Below are 27228 nucleotides of genomic sequence, written 5' to 3'. Positions count from 1 at the left end.
CATCTCACAATGACTCTCCTCCCCCTTACTTGAGCTATATCAGATGCCAACACTGCTGATTTGTTGAACCTCAAGCTGTGTTGTTTAGCAGTGCAAAGCTGACTGCTTTGCGACCATCAAACCGGTACAGTGAGAACAAAGTGCTTGTGATGTTGCCCAAATTTCTCATGGGTAAAGGTAGGAGATATTTCAGTTTCAATTATATATTGGCTTAATCTGAGTAATGAAACAAGGATGCAACTTCAGTATGTGAAATTTCATGTTCTCTGCTAGCTAACACTGTAGATTACCTAGGTTAACAGGGATTTCATTTGATTCAGGACTGTAGGAAAGCAAAGCAATACTTCTGTTTTCTATTTCAAGGTTAGTTTTGTTGCAAGATGAATGCTACAATTGTGCTTAGTCTGTATTATCTAAATCAATTGATTGCAGAGTGGAAAGGACTGAAGAGTGAGAATGCATCTTAAAGCTTCTTTGAGAAATAGGAAAAGCTGCTACAGATGTTTCATTGTTCTTCTTTCCTAATGCAAAATAGGGGGAAATAGCAAATATCATAAAATGTGGCTACAGTGCAAATTTGTTGATGCTATTTTAACATTGCCTTTATCCTTTCTGACATTCAAGTAGTGGTGGCTTTGTTCTGTCATGCTGTTTTTGTTGTAACTTGAAGTGTGAAAGAAGACTCAGGTTTGTGTAGCACTGAATTTACACTGCTAGAAGCCCACCCTGCAGACCTCGTGTTTTGTGAGTTTGTGCAACATCGGAGGGGAAAAGACCATTGAATTTATTTGTCTTACAGTTACACTGCTTACTCAGGTACATAAAATTAGAGGGTGGGTAGGTTATTGTGCATTGCTTTGGTGTGGGTTTTTTTTTTTTTTTTTGTAAGCTCTAATTTGAAAGAATATATGATAATCTTCCTAAAAAAAGGTTAAAGGTGGGAAGGCAGAGCATGAGACCTACAAAGTCTGTTTATTTATTAATGAATAGAAAATTGACCTGAGTATTTTTGAGAACTTAAAAATTCTAGTTAGACTTAGTTCTCAGGGATGTATTTTTTCTTCATGATTTCCAGTGGGGTTGAGTAATTACTGGAATGTTTTTAATCATAGCTTTCACAACTATTTTGTTGAAGGATGCACAGTACAGGTTGATTCAGTTATGTAAAACCAGAAAACCACAATTTACAACAAAACAAGCAGATTCTACTGAAATAAGCAGAGTATGTTTACTGTGCAGCACTCTGCCTGCCTGCAGTAATGCTTCAGTCATTCAAAAATGATTAAGGATGAACTCTGCCATGTCCAGAAATGCCCATAACCCCCAAAAGTTCTGGCAGCTGGAATTGCTGGTGAGATGCACCTCAGGGTGCCACTGTGCCAGTCCACAGGTGCCTGGGAGTGAGAGAGACCTTCTGTGGCTGGTGGTAACCAGAACTCAGCAGCAGTCGGGGCTGTTTTGCCTTGATGTGTGTATGCAAGGCTGTAGGCTCTGTGAGTGCAGCAGGGAGGGAATTATTAGAAAAGGAGTAGATGGTGGGGTGTTAGATTTTATTTTTTTTTAAATAAGTCATTGAATAAATGCAGATTCTAAGGCTTGAGTGCTTTGTGTGCTTCTGTTGCTCAGGTCTCAGAAGCAGATGGAAGAACTTTAAAGGCGTAGACAAGAGGGACCATAATTTATTCATTTACTAGCTTGCTGTCACTGTTAAAAGACTGAATTATATGTACTATCTTGGTGGCTGTGGAAGGATACAACTGCCGTAAAGATTATTAAATGTGGAAGGCAAATAGGTTAGGCTTCCTTTTGGTGGCTAGATTTGGTGTTAATTAGGTTTCTGATGCTTCATAATCTTCTTGGTAGCATTATATAAAAGAGCTGTGTACATGTTTCCCCTTACTTGCCAGTGAGCCATGCTCTAAAGCCCCTCCACCATAGGAAGAAAATACATATCAACTTTGAATTTAACACTGAAATTAATGAATTAAATGCACTGAAATGGGAAATGCTGATTTTAACTAATAATTGCATCTCCTGAAAGTCAATCATCAAGCACTTAGTTGGTCACATGTGAGACCCTGTGATACTTTGCTCAGATTGAGTATGGTGACAGGCTATAAAATTAGAACTGTGGAGCACATGGGTTGGAGGAGCATTTATGTGCTTCCAAATGCAACTTTGCGGTGTTGTGGCTTGCGGAGACCGGGGTGAAAAACAGGAGCCCCACCAGCAGAGTACCTGTAGTGGTGCTGTTCCCAGGAGAAATTTCAGAGTGCATTATACTGTCTTCTCCAAAGTGTCTTTCCTTATAGCCCCAAGCTCTGTCTTCTCTTCCCTTTGCTGCTGGCTTTACCTTTAACAAGAATACTTGCTTATTACACTAAGGCTATGAATTCTTTAATAATAAGCAGCCAGCCAAGAGGTTTCCGTTTTTAAGCTTTTGTACCAACGTAACAGTCTCAGTTGCAGAGAATTTAGCAGAAAAATCTGTTTCACTTAATAGGCAATGACTTAGATTTGTGTCACAGATGTTGAACTCATAATTTTGTGTTAAATTGAAGATCAGAGGGGGATGCAACTAAATTGATTTGCATATGAACCAAAGGCCAAAGATTCATGAAATAGAAAAAAATCATGTTTATATTATTCTGTGAAATATTGCAGAATATTTGTACAGATGTTAGGATATTTGATGAACCTTTGACATCTCTGGTCAAACTGAGCCCAACTTGAGTTTTTTTGACTGCAGTCTGGTTTCTGAAGCCGTGGTAGCCCACCAAGAGCCTCATTCCAGCTCTTCCTTAGCACAGTTGGCTGACTCTTGGCTGTGCTGAAGCAGTGTGTGTGTAAGTTAAAAAGCTATGTGTGATTTACCTAATTACTGGCATTGGAAAATGCTGGGCCGTAAAGCTGAGCAGTTTGTTGTGCTGGTTGTAAAGAGAAGGGGATTTGCAGTGTGTGAACTTCTGGCAGTGCCACATCAAAAACAGGTGGAAAATTGTTCTCCTTATCTGAGAAAAAGAGAAATCCTCTGAGGTAATCCATACACAAGGACAGAGCAGTGCAGACTGAGGGAACTGTTGCAAAGGCACTTTACCCTGTCATGCCCATCTACTTTCTGGATGGGAGACTGAATTAAAAGAAATAAAGTGAGGAAAAGAGATTTTAAAAATAATGCATAATTTAGAATATATGGGTTTCTTTGTGAAAGGAAATGTGGAGAGTAATGTTAGTGCTTCATAGCCTGGCTTTGCATGTCCACACATCAAGGATGTCAGATTTATAAATGAAGTAATGAATAAATTTTAGATTGCATGCCTTGGAAATATGCAGAAGCTAAGAGTTAAAATAGCTTTTCTTATTTCCCTCATTCCTAGTCAATGTACTGTTTGACCTATTTCAATTCCTTGGAGAAAGAGCATCACTGCCAGTCAAACAACCTACTCATATCTTCTTGATAATTAGTATTTTTACATTAAAATGTTAAGTATTTCCCCATATAACTAGAAGAATTCTTTTATTCCATTAGGTATCTCTCTCTAAGCCTACAGTGCCTTGGTGGTGACTATAAGAAGTGATTTATTAAATGTTGAAAGCACAGTGCTGGGTAGTTCCTGTACAACTTTAAGGAAATGGTGAATGATCCAGAAAAACAGTGAACCTTAGAACATTGATCAGGCCAGTGCCCCTGTCCCCTGGAGCCATTGGCCTCTGCTTTTACCCTTTGCTACTGCTTCCCATGAAAATGTATAAAATCACACAATACTCTTGTTTCCAGAAGAACTTCCTATACCATATGGTGGAAAGATGTGCAAATGCGGATTGTTCCAGATCTGTAGCTGAAAAAGTGTTGCTGCCCAGTGAGGAATTTGCCAGCTGCCATTAGCTGTGAGACTTCCTCATTTCTTTCTTTAACAAGAGCTGGGCAAGCTCAAGTCCCTGCATGTTCTAAACAGAAATATTTGTCTTCCAGACCTAAGGTTTCTGTCACTGCCTTCCTCTCTCCTCTGGTCCTTGCATCTAAACTCCTACCCCCACACAAGGTTTCACAGTCAGAGGGAAAAGGAAGACAGTTGTGATATTAGAAATAAAAAGATTTGGAGGACTGTTAATTTGGTCTTTTACTACATGTAACAATAATTGTAACACCACTTTTATACTCGTGTTGCAGCAGTACTGAATTATTTAGGTCATTTAGTTTTTTGTATATTCCTCTTCTTGATTTGATTAACTGGATTTCATGTGAGGTTTTTTTTTTTTTTTAAATTTCAGAGTGCTGGTGATTGCAGATATCACAGATGTGTGCTACATCTGCTTTCTTCTGGCATCTTTTAGCCTACATAGAGTTTTCTGGTTCAGGGTGCCCCTCGTACATTTTGCTTGCACCTCTTGAAGTTTATATTTTATTTTTAAAATTAATTTGCTCTTTTGCTTTTATGCTCTAAATGTGACAGTTTTTCCATTTCTCCATCTATTGGAGATGATTTCCTAGAGCTATTTTCACATCTTCACGAGGGTGTCCCTTTCTGGCGCAGTGGTGCCATCCAGTCTCAAGGGCTTTTGGTGTCTCCAGAGATGTCAATATGCTGGGATGGGTGGGACTGCAGGGGTCAAAGAAGAGAGAAACCCTGGTGGGGGTGATGAATCCACTTCTGGCACAATCTCTATGTGCTGCTTTTTCAGTGTTTTCCTCTATTAGCATCTTTTAGATCAATTAATAAGTCCAGCTGAAGGATAAGTGAATGCATTTGATTGATAAAAGCACTCTGCACCCAGAGAGCCCATCAGAACTGTCATAACTCAATTTCAGAGTAATTCTTCACTTTGAACACTCAAACCTTTTAGAGTCTTAGTCACTCCTGTTTCTTTGGCTCCTAGACACCGAACTTCTGGCCCTTTGTGTCTCACAGGGCTCTCTCCTGAGTCATTTCCCATTTGTTCAGCTTTCCCTGGTTTCAGTTGGAGCAGCACAGGAGAATGCAGGCTCTGATGTGCAAATTGCCCATACAGAGATGAATTTCAGTGGTGTTTAGGGTTCAGTATTTAAGTTCTGGCAGATGTGATCAGATATTACACTTCAAAGTGATACTGGCATTTCCTTTTCTGCTTTTGAGTTTGTTATGACAGAGCATTAGGTGGGCTACATTCTTTTTAGAACTAATGCTTGGATTAGTTTGACTTTTGTTTTTTTTTAAGTCATGAAAGTAAAGGGATTATTTTATATTTCAGAGCTTTTTGAATCAAGTAAATAACACATGATATTTGCTAATAACGCACTAGTAACTTGAAAATGCTTCCATATGTTTTTCAAGAGATGTATTGGTACTTGCGTATAGTGATTTCAAACTGCAAAAACATTTAGAAAATATGAACAACAAGGTCACACTTAAAGAATTAATTTAGGAGTTGCTGACGAGGGAGCATGTGTGATTTTTGGAGAGATGACTATAATCTCTTCTTCTGGAAGCATTCTGTGTTGTCTCTGCAGTTGTGCAGGTGATGCAGTGCTCTGGTGAGAGGGGAGAAGAGCAGTCTGTGAGGATGTGCTGGTTGAGTTTATACCACATGAGCTTTCTTCTGTAATCCTCACAATGAAATGCCAAGGGAGGACACTGGGGCTGCCTCTGATAACAATTCCAGCTCCCCCCAGTCTGGCTGCGAAGCCAACACCTGTAATGACATTGTTTTGATGCATTGGCTGAGTTTTCAGTTTGTTGTTAAATTATACAGATTTTCTTCATTTGAATCTGGAGGATAATAGAAAATCTTTAACGAGTCCCATATCTGTAGCACAACTTTGTTTTCTATCATGATGCAATCAAAGTTTTGAAAGTGTTATTGGATTAAATACAATTTTCCCTGGCACAAAAATGGCTAAGGGGTAGCTTCTTGAATAATCAACATCCAGAACTCTATTGCTTGTTTATACAAAACTGCCTCTCTAAAGGCAAAAAAATATTTTTCCTGTTTTTAATTAAGCTTTTGGTTTTAATAATATATAAATATATGCAAAAGAGTTCAAGTAAGTTCAGAACAAGAAGTCTGTTATTATTTTAAAAACATGAAGTTTTCTTTTGTGTTTTTAATTCTCATAATTTCTTACTGGAATTTTTCAATTTAATTATTCCATGGCTAAGGCCAGCTAGTGTTCAGATATCACTGATAAAGCAAAATCTCTGCATTAAAAATGGCAATGTCTAGAATGTTTTCTTCCTAAATGTCAACAACTTAAGAAAGAGCTAGCATCAGCTAAGGCTAAATCAAAATAAACACTAAATATTTATGGTTTCCCTTCCTTCTGCCTTAATGAATATCTTCCCTAGGACTTGGTATTTTCTTCCCCTACCCACCTCTTGTTTTCCAGGGGCAGGAAAGGGACATTCTCTTACACGTGAGAAGGAAGGAGGTTTTTTTCCAGTAGGGGAAATAATGGTGGCCGGAGAGTCTGACCACCTTGTTTGTCATTGTCCTGGGCTTGGTGAACATTTCACATGTAGATTGCCCTCTCATTGTACATTTTGTAACCAGTACTGTTGCTGTTACTATTCCCTTTCTTTTCTCCTTGCTGTTTCCAGTAAATCGCTCTTATCTCGACCTGTGATCTTTGCCTTTTGTGTTTCTAACTGGAGAGGGAATAGGGGAAGCACTAAACTGGGAAATAACCTTTCTAAACCATAATACTTCTAAAAGCACAGGAATAAAAATTTTAGGTCTATGTTTTTTAAAGTTCAGTAAGTGAATAAACAAAATCACATCTAAACTATTCTGTGTTTAAGTTTCATTTTTTGTGCAAGACGTTTTCTAGTTAGGGATACTGTGGATAATTCTGAGGTATCAGGAGAGAAGCACTAGATGACCCTATAGGAACTTCAGGGAACCCTGCTTATACTGAATCATTGTAAATATATTGACTTCACCAAACACAAAATTTATCTCCTTATATTCTATTACCTGACATTTTATGCTGCCTCCTTTGTGGAATGCAGTAGTGCTACAGGAATATATTGTTAAAAATGTTGGGCTTTCTTAAGAAGGTATTTTTTTGATAACTAGAGTTATATTTTTCAGAGGCAATTCAGTTGCCTGTATCTGGCTTATACTTTTGCAGTGTGTTTAGAAATGGGATCAGGGATTCAAAATAAGCATCTTACTTTTTTGGTGCCTCGGTAAGCAATAGTTCTCTGGGACATGATCAGTTATAAATGGATAAAAATATAAAGGAAAAGCCAGTTTGCATGTTGATACTGAATCTGTAATACCCAGTGATAGTCAAAATATGCAGCATTTAAAAAAGTCTTTTAGTGTGTGAGAGCTGGTGTTAAAATGAACCATGTCTTAATATTCCTTGGTGGAAATGCACCAAGCATTTGCCTTACCTGTTAATGACTCTGTAGCTGCAGAGTTTGGGTGCCTCTCTGCTAGTTCACCAAAGTTATACAAGGCCTTGCCATCTCTTGTTCTCCTGGGTCATTTTTCTCCCTACAGCAGCTAATGTTGTCTGCCTGCAAAAAATGCTCACAGTGAAAGCCGGGGAGTGTGGGTAGGGAAGTTGCTTTGTGTGAGGTGGAACCAGTAAAATCTGTTTCTGAAGCTGCAATGCTGTGGGACAGATGTGATGGATGGGGATGGCTGCTGCAATCTGTGCAGCAGCAGCTGCCCTGAATGCTGCTGTTTCCCAGGATATTTTAAATCTTGCATTCTTTCTTTTCCTGCATTTTTCCTGGCAGTTACAGGTTTGGCAGTATCAGGGCACGGTACTGGAAACCCTGCAAGTGGTAGCCTTGAAGGACCAAATAGCATTTCTGGTTAACCATATTGTGCCTTGAAGATCACTCAAAAATCAGCTATAATGAGCCATCCTGTGCTGGTATAAATAGGATGACATACATTAATGAGGCAAGAATACAATTTCACAAACACTTTTTTAGACTGCTTTAGACCTAAACAAAATAAAATAATATTTGCAAACTCCCTATTGATTTTTTTCAACAGTCCTAAAGACTGAATGTTTTTAGAAACCAACTCTATGTTTATAGAAGATCTTGAAATGTGGCTGAAATTCTGGTTCATTTGATTACACAGTGGTAACTGAGGGTTGGCAGTGATATATCAGTTTTTGGAGTATGGAAATCATGTGTAAACCTTTTGCTGATATAGTAGAGCAAGAAAAATAAGAACAAGAGTGCATAGAATTTTTTTATTCCAACTTAGTTGGAAAGATTCCAGCAGAAATGAATATCCCTTGCTGCTTTTGCATTAAGCACCTGGACACGTGGCAATTAAAAAAATGAAAAAATACTTTAAGGAATATGCACTGAATTCAGGGACATCTGAATACTTAAAAAAAATTCCCCTTTGTTACTTACAAATATTTGGGACAGTTACCCACAGTCACAAAGACTAAAAATAAATCAAGGAGCTGTATATTCAGTTTTTGAATGCCAAGGTTTTATTAGTTCTTTTTAAAAAATCATTAGAAAGTCAAACATCACAATACAATGGTATTTATTTACCAGGTTTCTGAAGCCATGAAGGACAGTTCCAGCATGGAAAAGTCAATTCAGTATTTGGTTAGGAGTAAAATAAAACAAGACACAATAGGATTTATTATTTATTAGATAAAGGATCAGGAAAACTGTGCAGTCTCTACAGTGTTTTCTGTTGTTTTGTACTTTCTGTAGTTATGTTTAGAACCAGTTTTTACGTTTTGTTTTTATCAATATTTAATGAAGCTGTAGCAGAGTTTGTGAATACAACATAAAACAACAGCAGGATTGTAACTTTTATGAAACTCATGTCTGGGGTATGTGAGTTCTCTCCAGCAGGAAGAACCCAGCAGCTCCAGGGATATCTGGGATATCAGTTAGTGACACAGCTCTGGAATGTGGGTGAATGACCTTTGAGCTCAGACACCTGATCTCTATGCACAGATCAGCTCTATGCAGAGTCCATGTGCATCAACCTGCTTGGAGTTGCACAAATATTCCAGACCAGAAAAGACTCTAACTGAAAAGTGACTTTCAATGGGATGATTTATTAAAAAAAGAAAAAAGTTTCCAATTCTTGAATACTTTTCAACATTAGGAGTGCAATCCAAGGCTGCTGTAAGGAGCTGCCAGCATCATTGTTACCTACAACAGTTGCATTTAATTTGAAAGGTGAGGGACGAAACACAAAAGAAAAGCTTGAGATTGTGTCCAAGTGGAGAAAATGAAGTAATGCAACTTCTGCCCATTTATAAATAAAACACAAGGGTTGACTAATATTAAAAAGAGGAATAATTAAAATAAAGAGGAACAAAACTTCTAAGGAATCTGTTTCATCTAAAACTTTAAAATGCTGACCTTGGCAAGGTGTTCTTGATTTAATGATGGTAGAAGAGGAGTCTCCTGCACTTCAAAGCTGTGCTCTGAGAATTCACTGCGTCACTGCCTCAGCCACGCTGGGTCCCCCTCGTTTTGCTCCTGTCCTCTGGGAGCACCTCCACCTCAGATTCCTTTGGTCTGTGTGTTGTACAGCTTCATAAAGGTGTTTGCACAGATTGCTTCCTCAGAGCAGGCTCACAAACACCAGTGTTCTGTTCCCTAAAGATGGAGCAAACTGAGTTTCTGCTCATCGAACAGTTTTCCTTAGCTTTTGTAATTATCAGGTGTGCTTTCAGATAACATTACCTTCGGTTTTCCATATTTTAAAGGTTAAGAAATATACCTGGTTACTCAGGTTTATAGTTATTTTTTGCCTAATCAAGTTTTAAATGGTCATTTTAGTGCTCCTGGGCAAAACTGACCTTGAAAGGTAACTGGGCTACCACTTTTCTATGTGAGGATTATTATTTTTTTTTACATTAAAGCTGATCAATCTTGAAATGCCAACAGTGAGATGCTAGTCTCACTTATAGATGTTTGCATCTATAAACATCTTGTATTGTCTCCAAAATTCAACTTGATACATTTCAGTTCAGGGCTTGCTTGCAAACATTAAAAACATAGTTTCTATTTAGCCTGCATCTTTTTTGTAAGTGGTGCTACTGGGGACAATGGCACAGGCTTTTGTTCTGAATCTGTAAAAACATTTGAGGAAAGACTGTAAGAGTTTATTCCCAGGATATTTTTTCTCTCCACTGAAAACACTAAACTGCAACATTTTCTCTCTGGAGAGGAAAAACAAAGAGATGTTGCATACAAAGAATAGGGTGTGGATTTTCTTACTGCTTTCAAGTGTGTTTTATTATCTTTATTTATCTTCTGTCATTTAGTCTGCATATAAGGAAAGCTTGTAGAGGTGTTTTATTAAAAATATGCTGAGAACAAAGTGTTACTTTGACAATTTTTTGGGATTATCTGAGTTTTCTTGCAGAACTGTAGTTACAAGTATATTGTTATAGGTTCAGTATTTTGGTTTTCAACTTTGGTGTTAGTTTGGTGGATATTTACCTTGTATTCAGTTATGAACAAAGCCAAGTTAAAGTGTTTGTATAACTTGGTGTTTGCAGGGTTCTGTGTCTGTTGAGCACTGCTTCATTTATTTGACAGCAGTCAAAGTAATATTTTGTGATAGGCTGTAGGATATACAATGAAATGTTCTCTTACCATTTCAGTGTGTATCAGGTCCTGCAAAGTGATTAGGAATTTAAACTTTTTGAATTAAGATTGAATATAAAGATTCAAGCATGCCTCTGTGGAAATAATAATCTGCTTTGAAAATCACACTTCGTTAGACAAAACCTTGTCATAGTGAAGAAAATTAAAATATGTGTCAATCAGGCATCTTCCTCTGAAAATTTCACTTTATTGTTGATTAATCCGACTGGATTGGAAAGGTTAAAGGGTTTTATTAGAAGACAGGAATGATAGCTCACCCTGACATCCTACTGTCAGTCTATCCAAATCTAATTATCTAACTGAATATTCCAAAGGTGCAGCCCACAGTCCTACCTGTAATCAAGCCTTTAACTGTGTTTTGGGGGTGGGCTTACATACACCTACAGATGATCTGTGTGAAATGACACAATCACTGGTACATTGCTTGTATTTGAGTTTTAGGCTGGTTTTTGTGTTGATTCAAATTAGCATTGACCTCGGGTGTTTGGCTATTTTTTTTTTCTCTTTCATTGTACTGGGTTGTTGCTTTTTAGGTTTTTTTATTTTTTTATTTTTAATTTACTTTGTATTAACTACTTTTGCTTGTTTTTATGAAAAAAAAGTATCTTATTTCAAACCATATTATGGTGTAGTGATATGAAAATATTGTTCAGGTTAAAGGACACAAAGTAGGTGTCTTTACATTTGAGCAGGGAAACCGTGGAAATTTGTTGTGGTTGAGAAGTGGTTGAGATCATACTCCAACTTTGCTGCAGTCTGGTTTGTTTTGTTTTTCTGCAGGTATTTCTTGTGAATCTTTTAAGAAACCTGATTGCAAATAGTGCTGCAGTCAAAGGGAGGTTGGCATGCCCTGTGCTTTCCATTTCTTTTAGTCTGTGTTTGATGTCACTGAGCCCAGTATGATGAAATTCCTTTCCCATGTGCTGCAGGAACAGCCAGTATTTACCCTCACAGCCCTTCTTTGCTTTGCCTGTTCTCTCCCCAGACACCACGACGTATTCCACGGAGCGCTCGGAGCACTTTAAGCCATGCAAAGACAAGGACCTTGCCTACTGTCTCAACGAGGGGGAATGCTTTGTGATCGAGACCTTAACGGGATCCCACAAACACTGCCGGTAAGTCACCTGCCAAAAAGTGCCACAAAGGCCTTCTGCCTCAGGGAGGAAGCATTAGGGGAAAAAAAAAAAAATCACACAAACCTAAACATTCAGGGGTAGAATGTTGGAAAGCAATGGAATTTTTTTTCCTCCAGTTCGACGGCATCCCTCGCAGCTGGTGGCATTTTTACTAGTCTATGGTAATCATAAATAGAAATATGTAGATACAAGAAGTAACATTTTGATCTTTCCATAGATAAGAAAAATCATCAATATTCTATTTTCTAATCATGTAAGGATTATTGTTTCATTTTGTTGTGTTTTTTATATTATATAGTCCTATATTCCCCTCCATACCAGAGGCATTCCTTTTATTTTGGTACTCCAGCTAGTATATGTGACAATAACTGTATGTACTGTTAATTGAGAGAGAGGAAGGGCCAGTACTTTTAAGAATTAATGTTTCTTAAGTTTAATTAGTGAAAGATAAAATGGGCTATTGCAGCCATCTGAACCTGCTCTACAGCTGTTGTACACTTTTATACTCCTGAACTTCTGCTATTGTGCAAGGCCACCTTGAGTGTATTGAAAAGAATATCAGAAAAGAAAGCCAGATCACTTCGTAGTATAATTATTATTTAGCCACGGGAGCCAATAAAAAAAGAGTGATATGCAGAAGGAATACTGCAATAACTTCCTAGAGATGAGGATTTTAACACACATGTCCACCAGACCCCCAATTATTTAAGCAATCTTTTAAACAGAAGAGCAGGCTTCCATTTTGGACTACTCGTGACCTATTGACTCCTGTGACACTGTGTATGGCACACGAAAGGTGTATCTGAGGTACACTTGCATCACCTGGGCACTCATGTGCCCAAATTCTAGTCTGAACACCTAAATGTATGGACAACTCTAACATAAATAATAAAAAGTGTCCAGGACAGAAGATTTCCTGAAGGATTTGGGACTTGAGCTGCTAAGTCCCAATAAAAGCAGAAGAAAAAAGTTGCAAAGTCACATGTGCCTGGCTTAAAAATGGTAATCTATGAATATAAAGATTGATGAAATTCTACTTATCATCAGAAGAATATTTCTAAGATTTTAACTTTTTTTTACAATACTGGTGATTTTTCCCATTCACTTGTGTATGGTTCAATGATCATTCATTTCCCTCCTTTATGTTTTTGTATGACATGCTTAAATCAAATATTATGATTCATTTATTGTGCAAAATTAATGTCTTTTTTTGCTTCCATCATAATACTACACAGATTTTTTTTTCTCAAAGCACATGAGGTTTTTTGGTCGGTCTTAGAAATGTCATGAGCTGTGAAGGGAATTATATCACTCAATTATTTAAGTGTTTCTCATAGTATATTCAAAGTGAACAAAAATGCTATAAAATAGCAGAGAAAAATGGATGTATATGAGAATTTTTGAATTGGCTGATAAATTCAGTAGCTAACCTCTTTAAACCTCTTTTAGACTGGTTTTGTAAACAGACTGGTTATGTAAACATTTTAAAAATTTGCAGGAGATATCTCTTAAGAGCTGCATACTTTTTTTTTTTTTTTTTTTTCTCCTGTTGTTTTGTTTGATTTTCAGGTTCTTTCCTATTGTCTTTGCCAAATTCTCTTTTACTTCCTGTGATTCTGATAGTGCAGCCTGGCTAATGGTTAGAAGTTTTCCACCCAAGCTTTCCCCTGTTAAGTCAACATTCTGGCTTGCTGAGTTTTCGTTCTTCCAGCACCTTCCTTGTGTTATCCTTCCACAGGGAAGCTGCAGTATCTCTGGGAGTCCCTTGGCTCCCATGTATTTGAGTTTTTTGTTGCCTGTACAAGTTCCAGGCACTGGCACATTTTCTGGGAATTAAACATCTTTCCACATGCTCTGGGACTTAAATGTCTTTTTTATAGTGGGTACTTTGAAAAGACCTATAGAAGGCAACAATTTTGATATAGCAAAAGAAAATACATTTTAAAATTTCAAGGGTGATTAGTTGTAGTACTTTGTTTAGTTTTTTAAGGGCCTTGGACACTGCAAGCAACAACTTGTTCAGAATCACTTTTATACTGATAGGTATGTCATTAATGGAGACAAATCTTTAAGTTTGACCCTTAAATGCTGTATCTCTGCCTTGGCAGACTGAGGTATCTTTGTCAGGGTCAGTGCTGTAATGAGTGGGATGCAGGTATTTTTCTGTCTGTGGCCTATAACAGTGCTCAGAAGTAACAGTCAGAATGTACACATGTAGAAAAATACAATACTGATATACTGTAATTGTCCTCTAACTAGTAAAAAAGCAATTTTTTACTAGGGTATGGAATTCCCACTGCAATCAAAAAGAATAATTTGAATACAGAATTATGAAGGCTTAAAATGGTACTTTGTTCTTGGAATCAGGCTGCATTGTATATTCTCACTGTGAGAGTGATTTTGCATCTGTTCTGGGAGCAGAGCACCAATTTACTGAAATGGGAATTTGCCATGTGGAACAGCTGCAGACAGAGGACCTTGGATGAGCAAAAAACTCTTATCCCACTTGGTCAGGTTTGAAAGGTATTAGTAGATGATATTCTTAGAGAGTTGTGCAGTTCTTGTTGCGTGTGCATTTCTAAGGATAAATGTGCTAATTATGAAGGGACAGAAAGAGAGGTTTGGTGGCAATTCATGCATGTTTCAGTTACCCTTGGGTCTCTTGGGTACCCTCGTGGCCCATCCTGGCCGTGCCAGCAGGCTGGCCTGGCAGCCCAGGCACCTTTCAGGGTTCACCAGCTCCGTGGTGCTGCTGTTGGAAGGTGGGCACGTGCCCACTCCTGCCTCTGGCTGTCGGCTCACGTTGGCTCTGGGCTGTTGTAGGGCTCTGGCTGTCAGGGGTCACGTTGGCTCTGGGCTGTTGTAGGGCTCTGGCTCATCCCTGTCCTGTGGGGCTCCTGCTGTGACCCCACAATTGAGGGGAGTGGGACCCAAGTGCACCCTTGGCCAAACTTCTGCATTTTACTCACTATCTCTTGGTGAAAAATTGCCTGGGATGTAAACTGGCAAGACTTCTCCTGCGTGGTTAGGTAACAAACAAGATCCACTGGATGTTTTGTGCTATTTTAAAGCTGTGACTTCAGTGTTTATTTTTGTGAATGGTTTAACATGAGCTTGTTTTAAGGTCATCGGCAGGGAAACTTCATATTTAGCTTCTCCATATGCTGAAAAGCTTTCAATGTTGCCACCTTGGGAATTTAAGCTGAATGGTGAGGGTGCCTTAATTTGTAATTTACACCAAAAAATCAAGTACACTGTCAACTCTGACACATCAGTGTTTAATGGGGTATTATGTAATCCAGGCTTTAAAAAGACCTGTTCAAGTTTTCTTTGTACAATTTTATTTAAAATACCCCATCTCAAGTCATTCTGGGGGTTTTGGGGTTTTTTTTTGAGTTTGGCTTGTGGGGTTGTGTTTTTTTGGGCTCTTTTTGTGACTCCTTCTACATAGTTCTTTTCCTTTTCAGTCCCTGCATTTTCTTTAGATAACCCATTTAAGACTGGAAAACATTGGTTAAGTGGCTAAAACTTTTGAGGGGAGAAGAGGATTGTACTTTTAAATTGCTCCTCTGAAAGAAGCCATTAAGACAATTGTGTATGCACAGCAAGTCTTGGCATTGGCAATGGAACTCTGATGTACTCTTGATAGGTTTGAGTATGTTGGTTAAGATATACCTTTCATCCTGTCTTCTGTCCATCTCTCCTTCAAGCAATAGAAAGCCTAAGTAAGTTTTCTGACAATGGAGCATGAAGGAATAGACTCACAAATGTACAGTAAACAAAACATCATTTCCACTTGACCAAATTACAGCAGGTCATACATCAGCAGCTGAAGTGTGCTGCTGTGGTTACAATCCCTGAGTTTTCACATTTCATTGGACAGTCTGGTTTTGATGCATACGTGCTGTTCTGGTGAATTCTGAGTTTGGTGATCTTGCTCGTATTTATGCATAAATTTTCCATTTTTACATTTAGCTGATTAAAAAATTATACCAGTTTTCTCAGCTTTGTTTAAAATCTGTCATGAGAGCAGAAGGATTGAATCCCCATTTAATGAAAATCTAGTTTGGATAAATGTTTATATACTGTCAGGTTTTATTGTGAGTCTTCTGCATAATAGTAACTGTAATCCAGACATAGCCCTTGCTATCAGTGAAAGCAGGAGAAAGGGATCAGACAGATGGGACTTCAGAACAGTTCTGAGCTTGGCATATGATAGGTGCACTTAACCATAAGTTAAAAATCTAGAAAACTAAGAATATAATTTCACTGATTTAGTTACATGGCTTGTTTTCTAGGCTTTGGCAGTCTGACCTAGGTGTTTTAAAATACCAGCTACTCCATTTTGTGCGTTCCCCCATCTTGTATTATGCTGGCACTTTTCAAGAATGCGAGCCCAGAAAATAATTCACTATTGAATACATTAAAAAAATCTCACTCATGTCATACCATTCCAAGCATAGTTTCATCAAAATAATCCATTATATAAAGATAACAATGTAACATACAGCTACAAACTTTTAAAGGAGGGACAAGACTGTGCTTGGAATTTAGGATATTTTCCATGTCAAGGGCAATCAACAGAGCTCCTGTTATGAATATTATTGTCTTATAAGCATTGCTGTAGCACATATGTAGATTATATTTGTGTAGGTGCATGCACCATTTTTTGGGATGCCTCTGCCTTTACTCTCATGTTTACTTTGGAAAGCCTGAAGCAAAACAAAAAACCAAAATTAGGTATCTGTAAGCTTTTCCTAAGGAACTCTTTAGTAACTTTAATAACCCCATTGTGTTATTAGTCCATCACCTGTTTATTCAGCAGTGCTCTCACAGGCTGTGCTTGCTTTCAGCACTGTGATTGCTTCTTTAGCTGAAATGGAATGGCCAGTGTGCTTGAGTGTTGTACCTGCTTCATCCTTTTCAAAACTCAGCCTGTCAGAAGTGAGGAAGCTGGAATTCCTGAGGAGTCTGTTACAGGGAGTGCACCTTCCCAGGGCTGCATCAGCTTGCCCATGTTCATTTACTCCAGGTAGTGCTTGTAATTAATTAAAACTTTTACTGCCATAAGTAATACTAATATCATCTACAATGTGACTATTTCTGTCTCTTTTTATTGGAAACCTTCATGTTTTTCTTGTATAATTTTAGATAATTCTTCTCCTTCAAAAAACAAGCAAAAATCCCCAAACAAAGACCAAACCAGAAAACACTCCCCAAATCCAAAGCATTTCTGGACATTCTCTTTCAAGCTCCTGCCCCCTGAAATAACAAGAAGAGGGTGCATGGTTTTGTTGTCACATACCTGGTTTCTTGTTTTAAACCTTTTTAGATTTGAACTGTGAAGAAAAACGGTTCATAAAACTCAAGGTGAAATGGTGTAAAGTCCAGGATATCTGTAGGACTCTTACTTGTTACCTAGGTATTTTAACTCTTTTCATATTATCCAGTCTCATACAATTTTTATAATTTGGTTTTGATTTTTTTTCAATCAACATATAAGCCTTGAGTTTTTAATTGGATGCAGTTATTTAGAATAAAAACAAAATTAACTGATCCAAATACCAAATTTCACCTATATAAAATTAGTATTTTTTCAGTTATCCCTATTCTTTTTCTAACAGTCCTCTGAAATCAAGCCCCTTCAAGTCTGATATTATGGTATAAGAACTTGATAAATAACAAACAGGTTTTTAAATGTAAATTGAGTCTTTTAAAACCTCCCCAGATGCAATAGTGCAGGAACACATGATATGATATTCACATGAAACACAAGAACATCTGATTCATTCTTTCATAATTTAACATTCAGAAGATAGACACTCTTGAGAAATCTTCTTGTCAAAGTACTTTAATTATTGATTAATTTTGACAGCATCAACACTCCATTTTACAGTGCTCTTTATTTACAGATTTTCCCCTAGATTCTTGCATGCAGCTTCTGCTGTAACTTCTATGGTAGGAAATACTTTCAGCTTGCAGAATACTTATGCCAGTTTAAGTCTTGTGAAAGCCAGTTACTTTCAAATATCTGCAAAACCAAGGGTTTGAATGCAGCAGTGTAATAGTTTTCCTATCCAGTATCCTGACAGATATTTTCTGTCGTGTGTTCACAGAAGCTCCCTCCTCACACACAGAAGGTTTTGGGTACTGCAGTAAACCAGTGTTTGTTACAGTTGTTGCTGCTCCTTCGAGCAGCTCTGCACACAGAGGTCACTGACAGAGCCATCTATTATGAATTTATCCCTCTAAAACATCCTCTGAAAATAGTTTTGTGTTAGTTTTACTGCTTGGGGGAGGATAAATTAATTTAGCAGTAAAACGAAACACAGAATGAGAGAGAGCTTTGTACTTAATGATAGTTTTAAGTTTCTATAGCCTGTATTCAGAGTATTTCAGGTTTTATTTGCTTTCTGCTGAGCACCTTAGGCTAGATATTTTAATGCTTTTCCTTTGGAAAAAAATTGATTACTAACCAGTGGGATTTCCTGGCTCCATTTCCATATTTTGAAGTTATGAAATTTATGCACCTGCTTAAGGTTATGGCAAAGAAAGATTTTTCCAGTGGGAACAATAAGGTAAAAGTCATAATACTGTACAGATAAAATGGATGCCCAGATAATTAAATTACACTCCAATTTAACAATTCACCTGTGTTTCAGTCAATTTAAGCAAATATCTATGAAAGCAACATAAAAATCTTAGTTCCATTTTATCTTGTTTCAAATGCTTATTCAAATTAATATTTTTTGGAAGAGGTTGAGAAAATAAAGGAGAAATTGTGTGGATGTGCATCCAAAGTTAATGTTGGCACTTAAGAAAATGAGTGTGTTTTAAACCTGTGTCAGCATGCAGTGCTGAAAAAACATGGAATTAATTGCTCTTTCCCAGAGTACTAAAGACTAACATTAATGTTGTCAGTTAATGTAAAGTATGGGAAAAGCTAGTTACAGGCTTAGCACATCTCCCTGTTCACATTTTGTTTTTTAAAGCCACACATCTGTAGTTCTGAGATAATAGCATGAAATTAAGCAGTTAATGCTTTCATTTATGTATGTACAGTTTCTTCCCAGACATAAGAAGTACATATCCTTTTTTAGAACAACCAGTAATGTGAGTGAAACAAAAATATTTCTGGAAGCTTTAAGTAAACTGTCATTTCTTCCTGGAATTCTGGAAGAGAAAGAGGCCAAATTCAGCTCCCTTGGAATTTGGCAAGATCCCTTCAGCTGGTTGAATCAAGAGCTGGGCTGTAACCTGGAATTTCAGTAGGGAGAAGTGATAAATGTAGTTGCCAGCTCAGCAGCTGAGATGGCTTTTTCTTGAGGCTGCTAATAATGCTTGGGTTTCCTCATTTGGCACTTAAGTGGAAGATGATGAACCAGTGCTGTGCTAACATTTATTTCCATGTCTCAATATCAAGAATACTTACATCTGGTGGAACCTTTCAGTTTTGTCACCATTTTTCTTGTGTTTCTGAAGCTGTATCTTGCCATCCTAGTTTAGCAGGGCATCCTGGTTGTGTGGCACATCTCCGCTTGTAGAGATGAGTCAAATCCATTCTTTCCAAATACAAACTTCTAGTGAGCACGTTGATCTGTTAATAGGATAAACTGCCTCAAAACTGCCTCCTGTTTCCTAATTCTAAAGCAAAATAAAGCCCTGACACATATAAAAAGCTATTGTACATGCTGTCTGAAACTAAATACAGGGTGAAGGGGTATATCCTGAAAATTGGAAAACCACAAATTGGTTAAGTCCCTCCACTGCAAAGGAATGCCCTGTCAAATTATAGGAATTGGGGGTTTTCCCCCCTTATTTTCCAAGACCCCAGTGGAAAAAGGTTTGTGTAGCTTTTATAGTACCCACAAAGAATTTGTAGGGAAAAACACCATACCTTAAAATGTATGGGTGCAAATATTGATGGCATATCTTGTATCTGTCTTGAAGGTAACATATGCAAATATTCTGCCATCAAACTCTGCTTTTAAATTAACTTGGAAATGAGTTAGGTTTGTTGTTGTTCTTACCTCCCTTAGGCAAGAAGGAATTTGTGAAGTGCATAATGCAGACATCTGAAATCTCTCATTTAAATTCTCCTCCCTGCCAGTGTCTTAAGTACACTGAAAGCAATAGCATTTCCAATCTAATCCTATCTGCAGACATTCTCCCAGAAGATCTGGAAAAAAATCTCACTAGAAGAAGAAATAAGCTCTGGACAATTGAGTCCTTTAAATAGAAATATATGCCAACTATATCAAAATGCTAAATACCAGAACTTTAATCCACCAGCACTCTAGATCCATCTAAATGAGAACAAACAAAACCAACCAACTGTTTCCTCTGTCCTTTTCTGCTAAGAAAGCCCTTCCTACTCTCTCAAATAGGAAGAGGGGAAGTGAGGCAAAAACGTGTGGGTTCTGTAATGTTGTGTGAAGTGGGGCATCTGAAATCAGGCAGGTGTACTGTTTTCTGGGAGTTGTATTGAATAGATGAATATTCTGGTCCTTATCCCGTACCCATAAATGGAATGCTTGAATTTTAAATGTATTCCTTGAAGTTATTCCAGTGCAGAGGGCTGAAATCTTTGGGCAGCCTGCCAAGAGTATATAATAAGCAGCAGATTTTGATAAAGTCTCTTCAGAGATAATACCGCGAGTGTGTAATGAAACACCTTTTGGGCTGTGTTTGTGCCTCATCAGCCACTTTACTGCGTAGAAAACGGCAGTTTTCCCAAGAATTGTGCTGTTGAAGAAGCCACTGTGAGAAGCCCTGGGTAATTTTTGCACTCTCACTTGGATCAGCACACAGATCTGAGGTCCAACTCCAAGTGCTTAAGATAGTTCTACTGTCCCGATGATAATTAATTAAATGCAAAGGATATTTGCAGGGGAATGCCAAGTGAGATTATCTGTGGAACTTCTTCTGGAAGGGAAGCATTTGCTATAAAGCTATATAAATTTATAAACTTTGCATCAGGTGCTGAATATTCCTTAGAAAACAGCAGTTCTTGGTCTTTTGGTGAATGTATACAATCTGTGCAGCAAACATTTTGTCTGAACCTTTCCTATTTTATGATGCTTTATCCTGACTTCATGAGGCAAATTATTTTTTTAAAAGCATCTTAGAAAAGAACATTTGGAAATTAATACTTTTTTGTTTGCCAGTTTTGTATTAAAAGTTTGTTGAGGACGGGGAAAAACATTGAGAAATGAAATAAAGCCTCAATTTGATCTTACTGGTCTCAGGAAGATCCTTGCAAACAGGCCACATTCCTTTGGCCTCATTTCACACAAAAATACATGGTGTTTTGGGTTTTTTGGGGTTTTGGGGTTTTTCTTGTGTTGGCTATTTTGAAATGTAAAAACCAGATTAATGAATACAATATCTGAAGTGCCAGGGGGCTGTAGTTCATGGGATCACTCTGGCAGACTCTTTGAGGCTGCTGAATGGAACTTTGCATGGGAGCTGCTGTCTTTGTTTTTGAGTTTTTGTTGTTGTTTTTTTTTTTCTTGTTTTTTTTTTTTTTCCCCCTTCTCTTTTGGGAAGAACTATCAAGTTCTCATAGCATTGCTTTTAAAATGCTTTTAAAATGCTCACTCTTGTAAAACTCTGAGCACTCTGTGTTTGAATAATAATGATTTACAGCAGTGGAAATATTTGGTACACTGCACTAAAGTCTTTATATCTATCTCATTTTTGCAAGTAGTGCACAGTAGAATATTTCCTAAGAGAAGAAAATGGACAAGATAGTGGCAATATATGCAGCATGCTAGCAAAAAATAGACTGTATGAATTTTAAATAAAGCACAAAGTTAATTCATTATGCGTGATGGATAACTATAATATTTGTCAGGATGAACTTTCTAGTAAATCTTATTATTTGCTGAATCAAGATGATTGTGCTCTTGTCCAGAGTGACTTGCTTTCTTTGCCTAGTTGGATCTGCTCATGATGTAAACATAAATCAGAAAACAAGATGCTGTGTGTTGACAGAACTGAAATTAATTTTTTATTTTTTAAAAAATACCTTCACAGAATTATCCCAAGTACTGTGTTTTGTTGGATTAGGTAGAAGGAAAACGCTGCTGTGTCTGTAGCTGCATCTGGTAGTTTTCTTATGGTTTTCAAAGATAAATTTCTCTGTTCTAGATTTTGTCTTTCCACATTTATTTTTATTTTTAAAATAATTTTAATAATCTGTAATCACACCACACATTTTATGAAACCATTCAGATCACAGCTCTGTCTCAGTCATCCCAAGTGCATTTATTCTGTTAAAATGTTCATTTTGGCCTGCTTGTCTGGCATTTTGTCATAGATGTCTAGCAGTAATCTGAGGCTCACCACAGCATAAACAGAGTTGCTCTTAATCTTTTAATTATTTGTTCGGTTAAATCCCTTTCTGAGCTAGATCCTGGCAGTGTGTCCTGAGAGCCATGGTGTCCCCAGGGTCTTACAGGAAAAATGGTCACTGTAAGCCAGTTTCACCCCAAATATTCTCATCCTCAGTTGATGCTGCACAGCTGGGAACAATGTTCTACTCCTCTCTTGGTGAAAGTCCTTGTGGGTAAAACGTATTTTCTCCAGCAGAGAAAATTAATCAAGATTAATTTTGCTTAGGGATTAGGTGGTCTAACCTGAAAAGAATTAACATGGTAATTCTGGGACACAGTTTTGAGGTGTAGAGAGAACTCTGCAGCATTACATGACAGAATGAGCTTACATCATTTGGAAGAAAACATGGATTCATGCCTAATGAATCATTGTTCACCAAAGGATCAGAGTTACATAATTATGTAGAACAAAAGAAAAACTACAATCTCAGCCTTTTGCTACTTGAGAATGTTTGCAGAGTAGCCAAGAAAGAAGGCTTAGTGTCTGTAAGTGGGCAAAATTCCAGATAAGCTTTTCCAATATTGCTTGCCTTGAAATGCAGCTTTTTTTGTAGTAAAAACCAGCAAGATGGAGTACCCATCAGTTTTTTTCACCAACTTAATCTGTTGACATTTCTGATAACAGGCAAGTAATATGAGTAAAATAAATGTAAACTTTTTTCCCCTTAGTAAATAAAATATAAAGACCTTTACAGCCTAAGTGTTGTACAAGCTAGAGATGTTAAAAAACTGACTTGAGTGGGTTCTCAGTTTACCATTGTAGTTTCTATATTAATTACTGAAGCATGTAAGCTTTTGCAAGTCTTTTTAATGCTTTATTAGTGTTTTGTAGGGAACAAGGAGATTGACATATTTTTCTTCAGCATCATCCTTAGAGCATAGATGTTAGTTTGCATTATATTTCTGTTACACGAAGGTGTCAATAAATATCTTTATTATCATCCAAAAAGCCTGGATATGCAAGTGCTATTCTCCTTCCAATTTATGCTCAGCTGGAATAACAGGGAGGTCTAATAGTCATATGAAAAATTTACAGCTATGAGTCCTAAATGATTAGGCAGTGTGTATATAGCTAATAGGAACTGTGTTATTCTTTATAATAATTAGGTACTTGATCATTATTTCTTTTTAAAAGGTGTACAAGTGTAAAAATGAAAGTATATCCATTTTCTTAGAAGGAGTTTCTGGAGTTGGCACTGTGCTGTGTTTCATTGTGCTGGAGAATTCTTGATCTTTTGTCAAAATCCAGAGGTACATTCTGGGGTAGCTGTTGGAAGAATCTGTGATATGTTTTAAATCTCACTGCTTTGCTTCCTTCTTCTTAGCAATGACTTAATCCTGAACTTTTCAGCAATAGTCATCTGCTCCTAAAATAGGCAACAGCTTTTAACCTCTAATGATTATTGACCAGCTGACATTTATACTTTGTCTGCCCTCTTTGAATGCAGAGTCAAAGTTCATTTGAAACAGTTGTTTTGCCTTTTTGCCTGTCTCGGTATTTAGACTGCAGTAAATCTAAGACTTTGAACCCCTTCTGGTAGAAGTTGGCACTTGCTATGGGGACATCTTGATCTCAGGGAATTTGTAGATCAAAAAAACACTGTCACAGTCAGAGATTTCCATGCACTCCAACCCATCTTTGACTTCTCTGTGTGCTTAGAATATCTTTATGCCGTAACAACTTCCTTATAAAATAGAATATTTTGTATTATTACCTCTCAAACACACAGCTCCAGTGACTTTGTAAAGTGGATTTATTGACCAACGCAGTAGTGTTGAAAATTGATGACTGAAACATATTTCAGTTTTGTTTGATGGACAGAATTAGGAGGAGCCATCCAATATCTGTTTTGACAGCCAAGCTTATTATCTGCAGTTTGACCTGATGAATGGTTATGAGGTGGGTCTTTGTCTTGTGGTGAGCTGGATGCTGATGTTAAGGACTGGTGGCTGTGCAGGTCTGCTGGGGGAGCTGTCTGGTCTCTGTTGTCACACAAGGGGGAATGCACATGCTGCACTGCAGGTTGCTGCAGTGATTGCAGTTTCCTCTGATGTTCCATTAATCTGAGCCTGATCAGTGTCTTAAATACTCTCTAATCACAGCAGTAGCTAAATAAGTAATGAGAAGTGGCTTTTAATGGAATAGATTCTATATGTATATGTACCACTCACTGAAATTTTGCCTACAGTCTTATCTTGGGCACTAATATTTTGGGAGTTGGTCTTGTAGCCTGTTCCCATTATCTATTCGTTTCCTTTTCCTAGTCTTATAAAACAGTCTGTCAAACCAGCAAGGTCAGATGTAAATCTTCATGACTGAGGACTGCATTGTGTCTTGACTTCAGATTTTATAGATGCTTCTGTTTACAGGTATTATCTTCTTTTACCTCCTGCTGGAACTGAATCCTTTGTGATTGCCATTTTGTTGTCCCAGATACGATCAAGCAAAAAAACCATCCTTTATGCATATAAACAAACACCAAATCAATTTTCTGCTTTTGCATTAAGAACAAACAAATGAAATCAGGGAAATGGCTTACTTATGGCCTCTTTTAAGCTGAGGGGGGTTTTATGAGGTTTTTTTTTTGTTACCATTGGGAGCAGTCCATCTAAAATGGTTTTGTTGATCAGTGAATGTACTGCATGGCGGTGCTGGTTAGTCTTGGGTCAGTAGTGCTAAGAACATTCTCAAATTGGTATTCCATTTAGCCCCACTTGGATTTGCTATACCAGGAGCGTGAGTGCTTAGTTCAGCTCAAGCACCAGGGTTCCCCATTCCCAAGTTCTCTGCATGGCATGGTTTTCCTTACACTGTGAGGCAGTAACGAGGATGGAATTCTGCAGCCATGAGCAGATCCAGCAGTAACTGCTGAGTGTCCGTGCCTCTTATGAAACCAGGCACATAAACCAGTACAACCCAATATTTATGAAATATACTTGCTTTCTGCTGCTGTCAACACTTACTGATTACTAATGCAACTATTCATTACTTGCAAATGGGGTTTTGGGGTTTTACTGTAATTAAATAATAGCTCTTTATATTCCCTGGGACAAATCATGATGAATTAGCGAACTTATCTCCTCACCTATTTCTCTTCCCTTTTAAATTTAAGATATTGCATATGATTCTATGTTTTAAGCTAGATTTGTATCTGCAAAGGAATTTCAAAGTACTGCCCTTGATTTTTACACAAATACACAATTCCACATCAGTGTCCAAGTCTTTACTTTAGATGTTATTTCAGCAATAGAACATTTATTTGAAATAACAATTAGAACTTAGAACTGTGACCCATAAACATTGGGTGAAGCCGGTGACTGAAAGCATGAAGTGGAGAATATATATTGAACAGACAACTGTGTATGCTGCTATGTAAACCCATTAAATATATTAATTATTTAAAATATAGTTAAATATATTAGTCTTAAATTTAATTATGATACTGACTTTCTTGGAAGTCCATGGAAAGAGCAGCTGGTTGACATATTTTATAGAAAACTCAAATCCACCTCATTTACAGGAGCAATTGTTAATGTAAAAGCAAATAGCATTTTTATTTTCAGTCATTTGACTAGAGAGAATTTTGCTGTGAACAGGACAGAGACTCCTGCAGAGCTGCAAAGAGCCATCCAGTGGAAAAGGCATTTTGAGGACGTTCTTTGGACTGCTGTCATTTTAGACTCCCAGTAATGAAGTCTTGAGATATCATCTCTTTGTTGATATGCCTTCCTGAATAACCATGGTAATTACTGTTGTTTAAATAGCAAATGCTATTTGAGCAGCAATCCTATAACCTCAGTTCATGTTTCAAAACAGATAAGAAAAGTTTTGTCTTCAGCAACGAGGAGCCAAAAGAGTCATCCAGCACATTTGTCTGCACTGTGTCCCCTGATCTCCTGAAACCAGCCGAAAAATTTCACTGGAGTGGGCTTCACGGTATTAATGATCCAAGAGGATAAATTATATTTATTAAAGTTTTTAACGTCCAGGAGTTGACAAATTGTGACAAAGAAAGAAACAATCAAGGAGGGCATTTTTCTTGATCTGTTGTTAAATTTTACAGTACTAACAAGCTTTCAAAAATTGGCTGCTGTATTTGGAAGTGCTTGGATACAATACATAGCAATAAGTTTCTGTTGGTTTAGCATTTATGTAGATAGCATAAAGAAGCATTAAAATATTAACAATATGAAAAACCAATGAAAAACAAGGTATTAAATATATTGCACATAGGAGCATTTCCCTTTTCTGAAGTACGTATGTGGAGCAGCAACAAGATCTCATATGCTGGAGAAAATTTCATCCAACAGCTCTATAGCCATCCAAAAGTGATCCAGTTATTCTTCTTTATCACACTTGGTCTCTTCAGAGTTCCTTATGTGAAAAGTAATTCCTAAATTTCAGACTTCAAACTCTATAGTGAAGGGACATAATTTCAGTATTTACTGAATGTCTTACCATGAAGAAAAATTAGGTTTTCCAGTGGTTTAATTTTGTATATGGCAAATGTTTTAATATTATACTTTCTCTTAGCAATAGGAAAAATCAGATCTTGTGAATGATTGCTGGCTAAATGCAGTGTGCATGTGCATTTCTGTGTCACACAGCTGCCTTCTGGAGGAGCTCCTCTTGACATGTTCAGTTTTAGGTGAACCTCCTGCAGACAATTCCATGTGCTCACTCCACACATGCTGTTTAGTATTTACACTCATGCTTTTATTTTCCTAAGTGGTTTTGTCCAAGCTATTTGCAGGGGATGGCCCTGCAAACACCCTCTGTGCTGTTGAAAAGATAATCATTTAATCTTGGTCCTGTGAGTCCAAAATCAGTACATGCTCAGAAGAATCAAAGCCTTGTCAATTATCAGGCTATCACAGTGCACTTTTGGAAGATTTTTCATGGCAGGTACAATATTTCAGGGTTGGTGGGTTTTTTTGTTTTGTTTTGGGGTTTTTTTTTAAACAGAATTAGCAGCTCAGGTAATTAAGCTTACATTAGATCAAATAAATGAGCTCTGAGAGTGAAGTTAAAAGCTGAAAGTTTGTCAGCCTAATTGTAACAAATTGTTGGTCTGACACATAAGGTTAACAGCA

The 27228-nt window shown here is 37.4% G+C and overlaps 1 protein-coding gene across 1 annotated transcript in view; it reads left to right on the top strand.

Moving 5' to 3' along the window:
• Positions 1-27228, top strand: part of NRG3 (neuregulin 3) — a gene marked incomplete at both ends in the record, with an annotated part of 331529 nt that overhangs the window by 129869 nt on the left and 174432 nt on the right. The window contains one exon of the mRNA XM_084210340.1: positions 11587-11716. Coding sequence (XP_084066466.1) covers positions 11587-11716 — 130 coding nt within the window. The remainder of the gene's footprint in view (positions 1-11586; positions 11717-27228) is intronic.

This window comes from Fringilla coelebs (genome assembly GCF_963513975.1).
Source record: "Fringilla coelebs genome assembly, chromosome: 8".
NCBI classification, from domain to species: domain Eukaryota; kingdom Metazoa; phylum Chordata; class Aves; order Passeriformes; family Fringillidae; genus Fringilla; species Fringilla coelebs.
The sequence above is the reverse complement of the archived record's forward strand: the minus strand, read 5'-3'. Positions and strand labels throughout refer to the sequence as shown.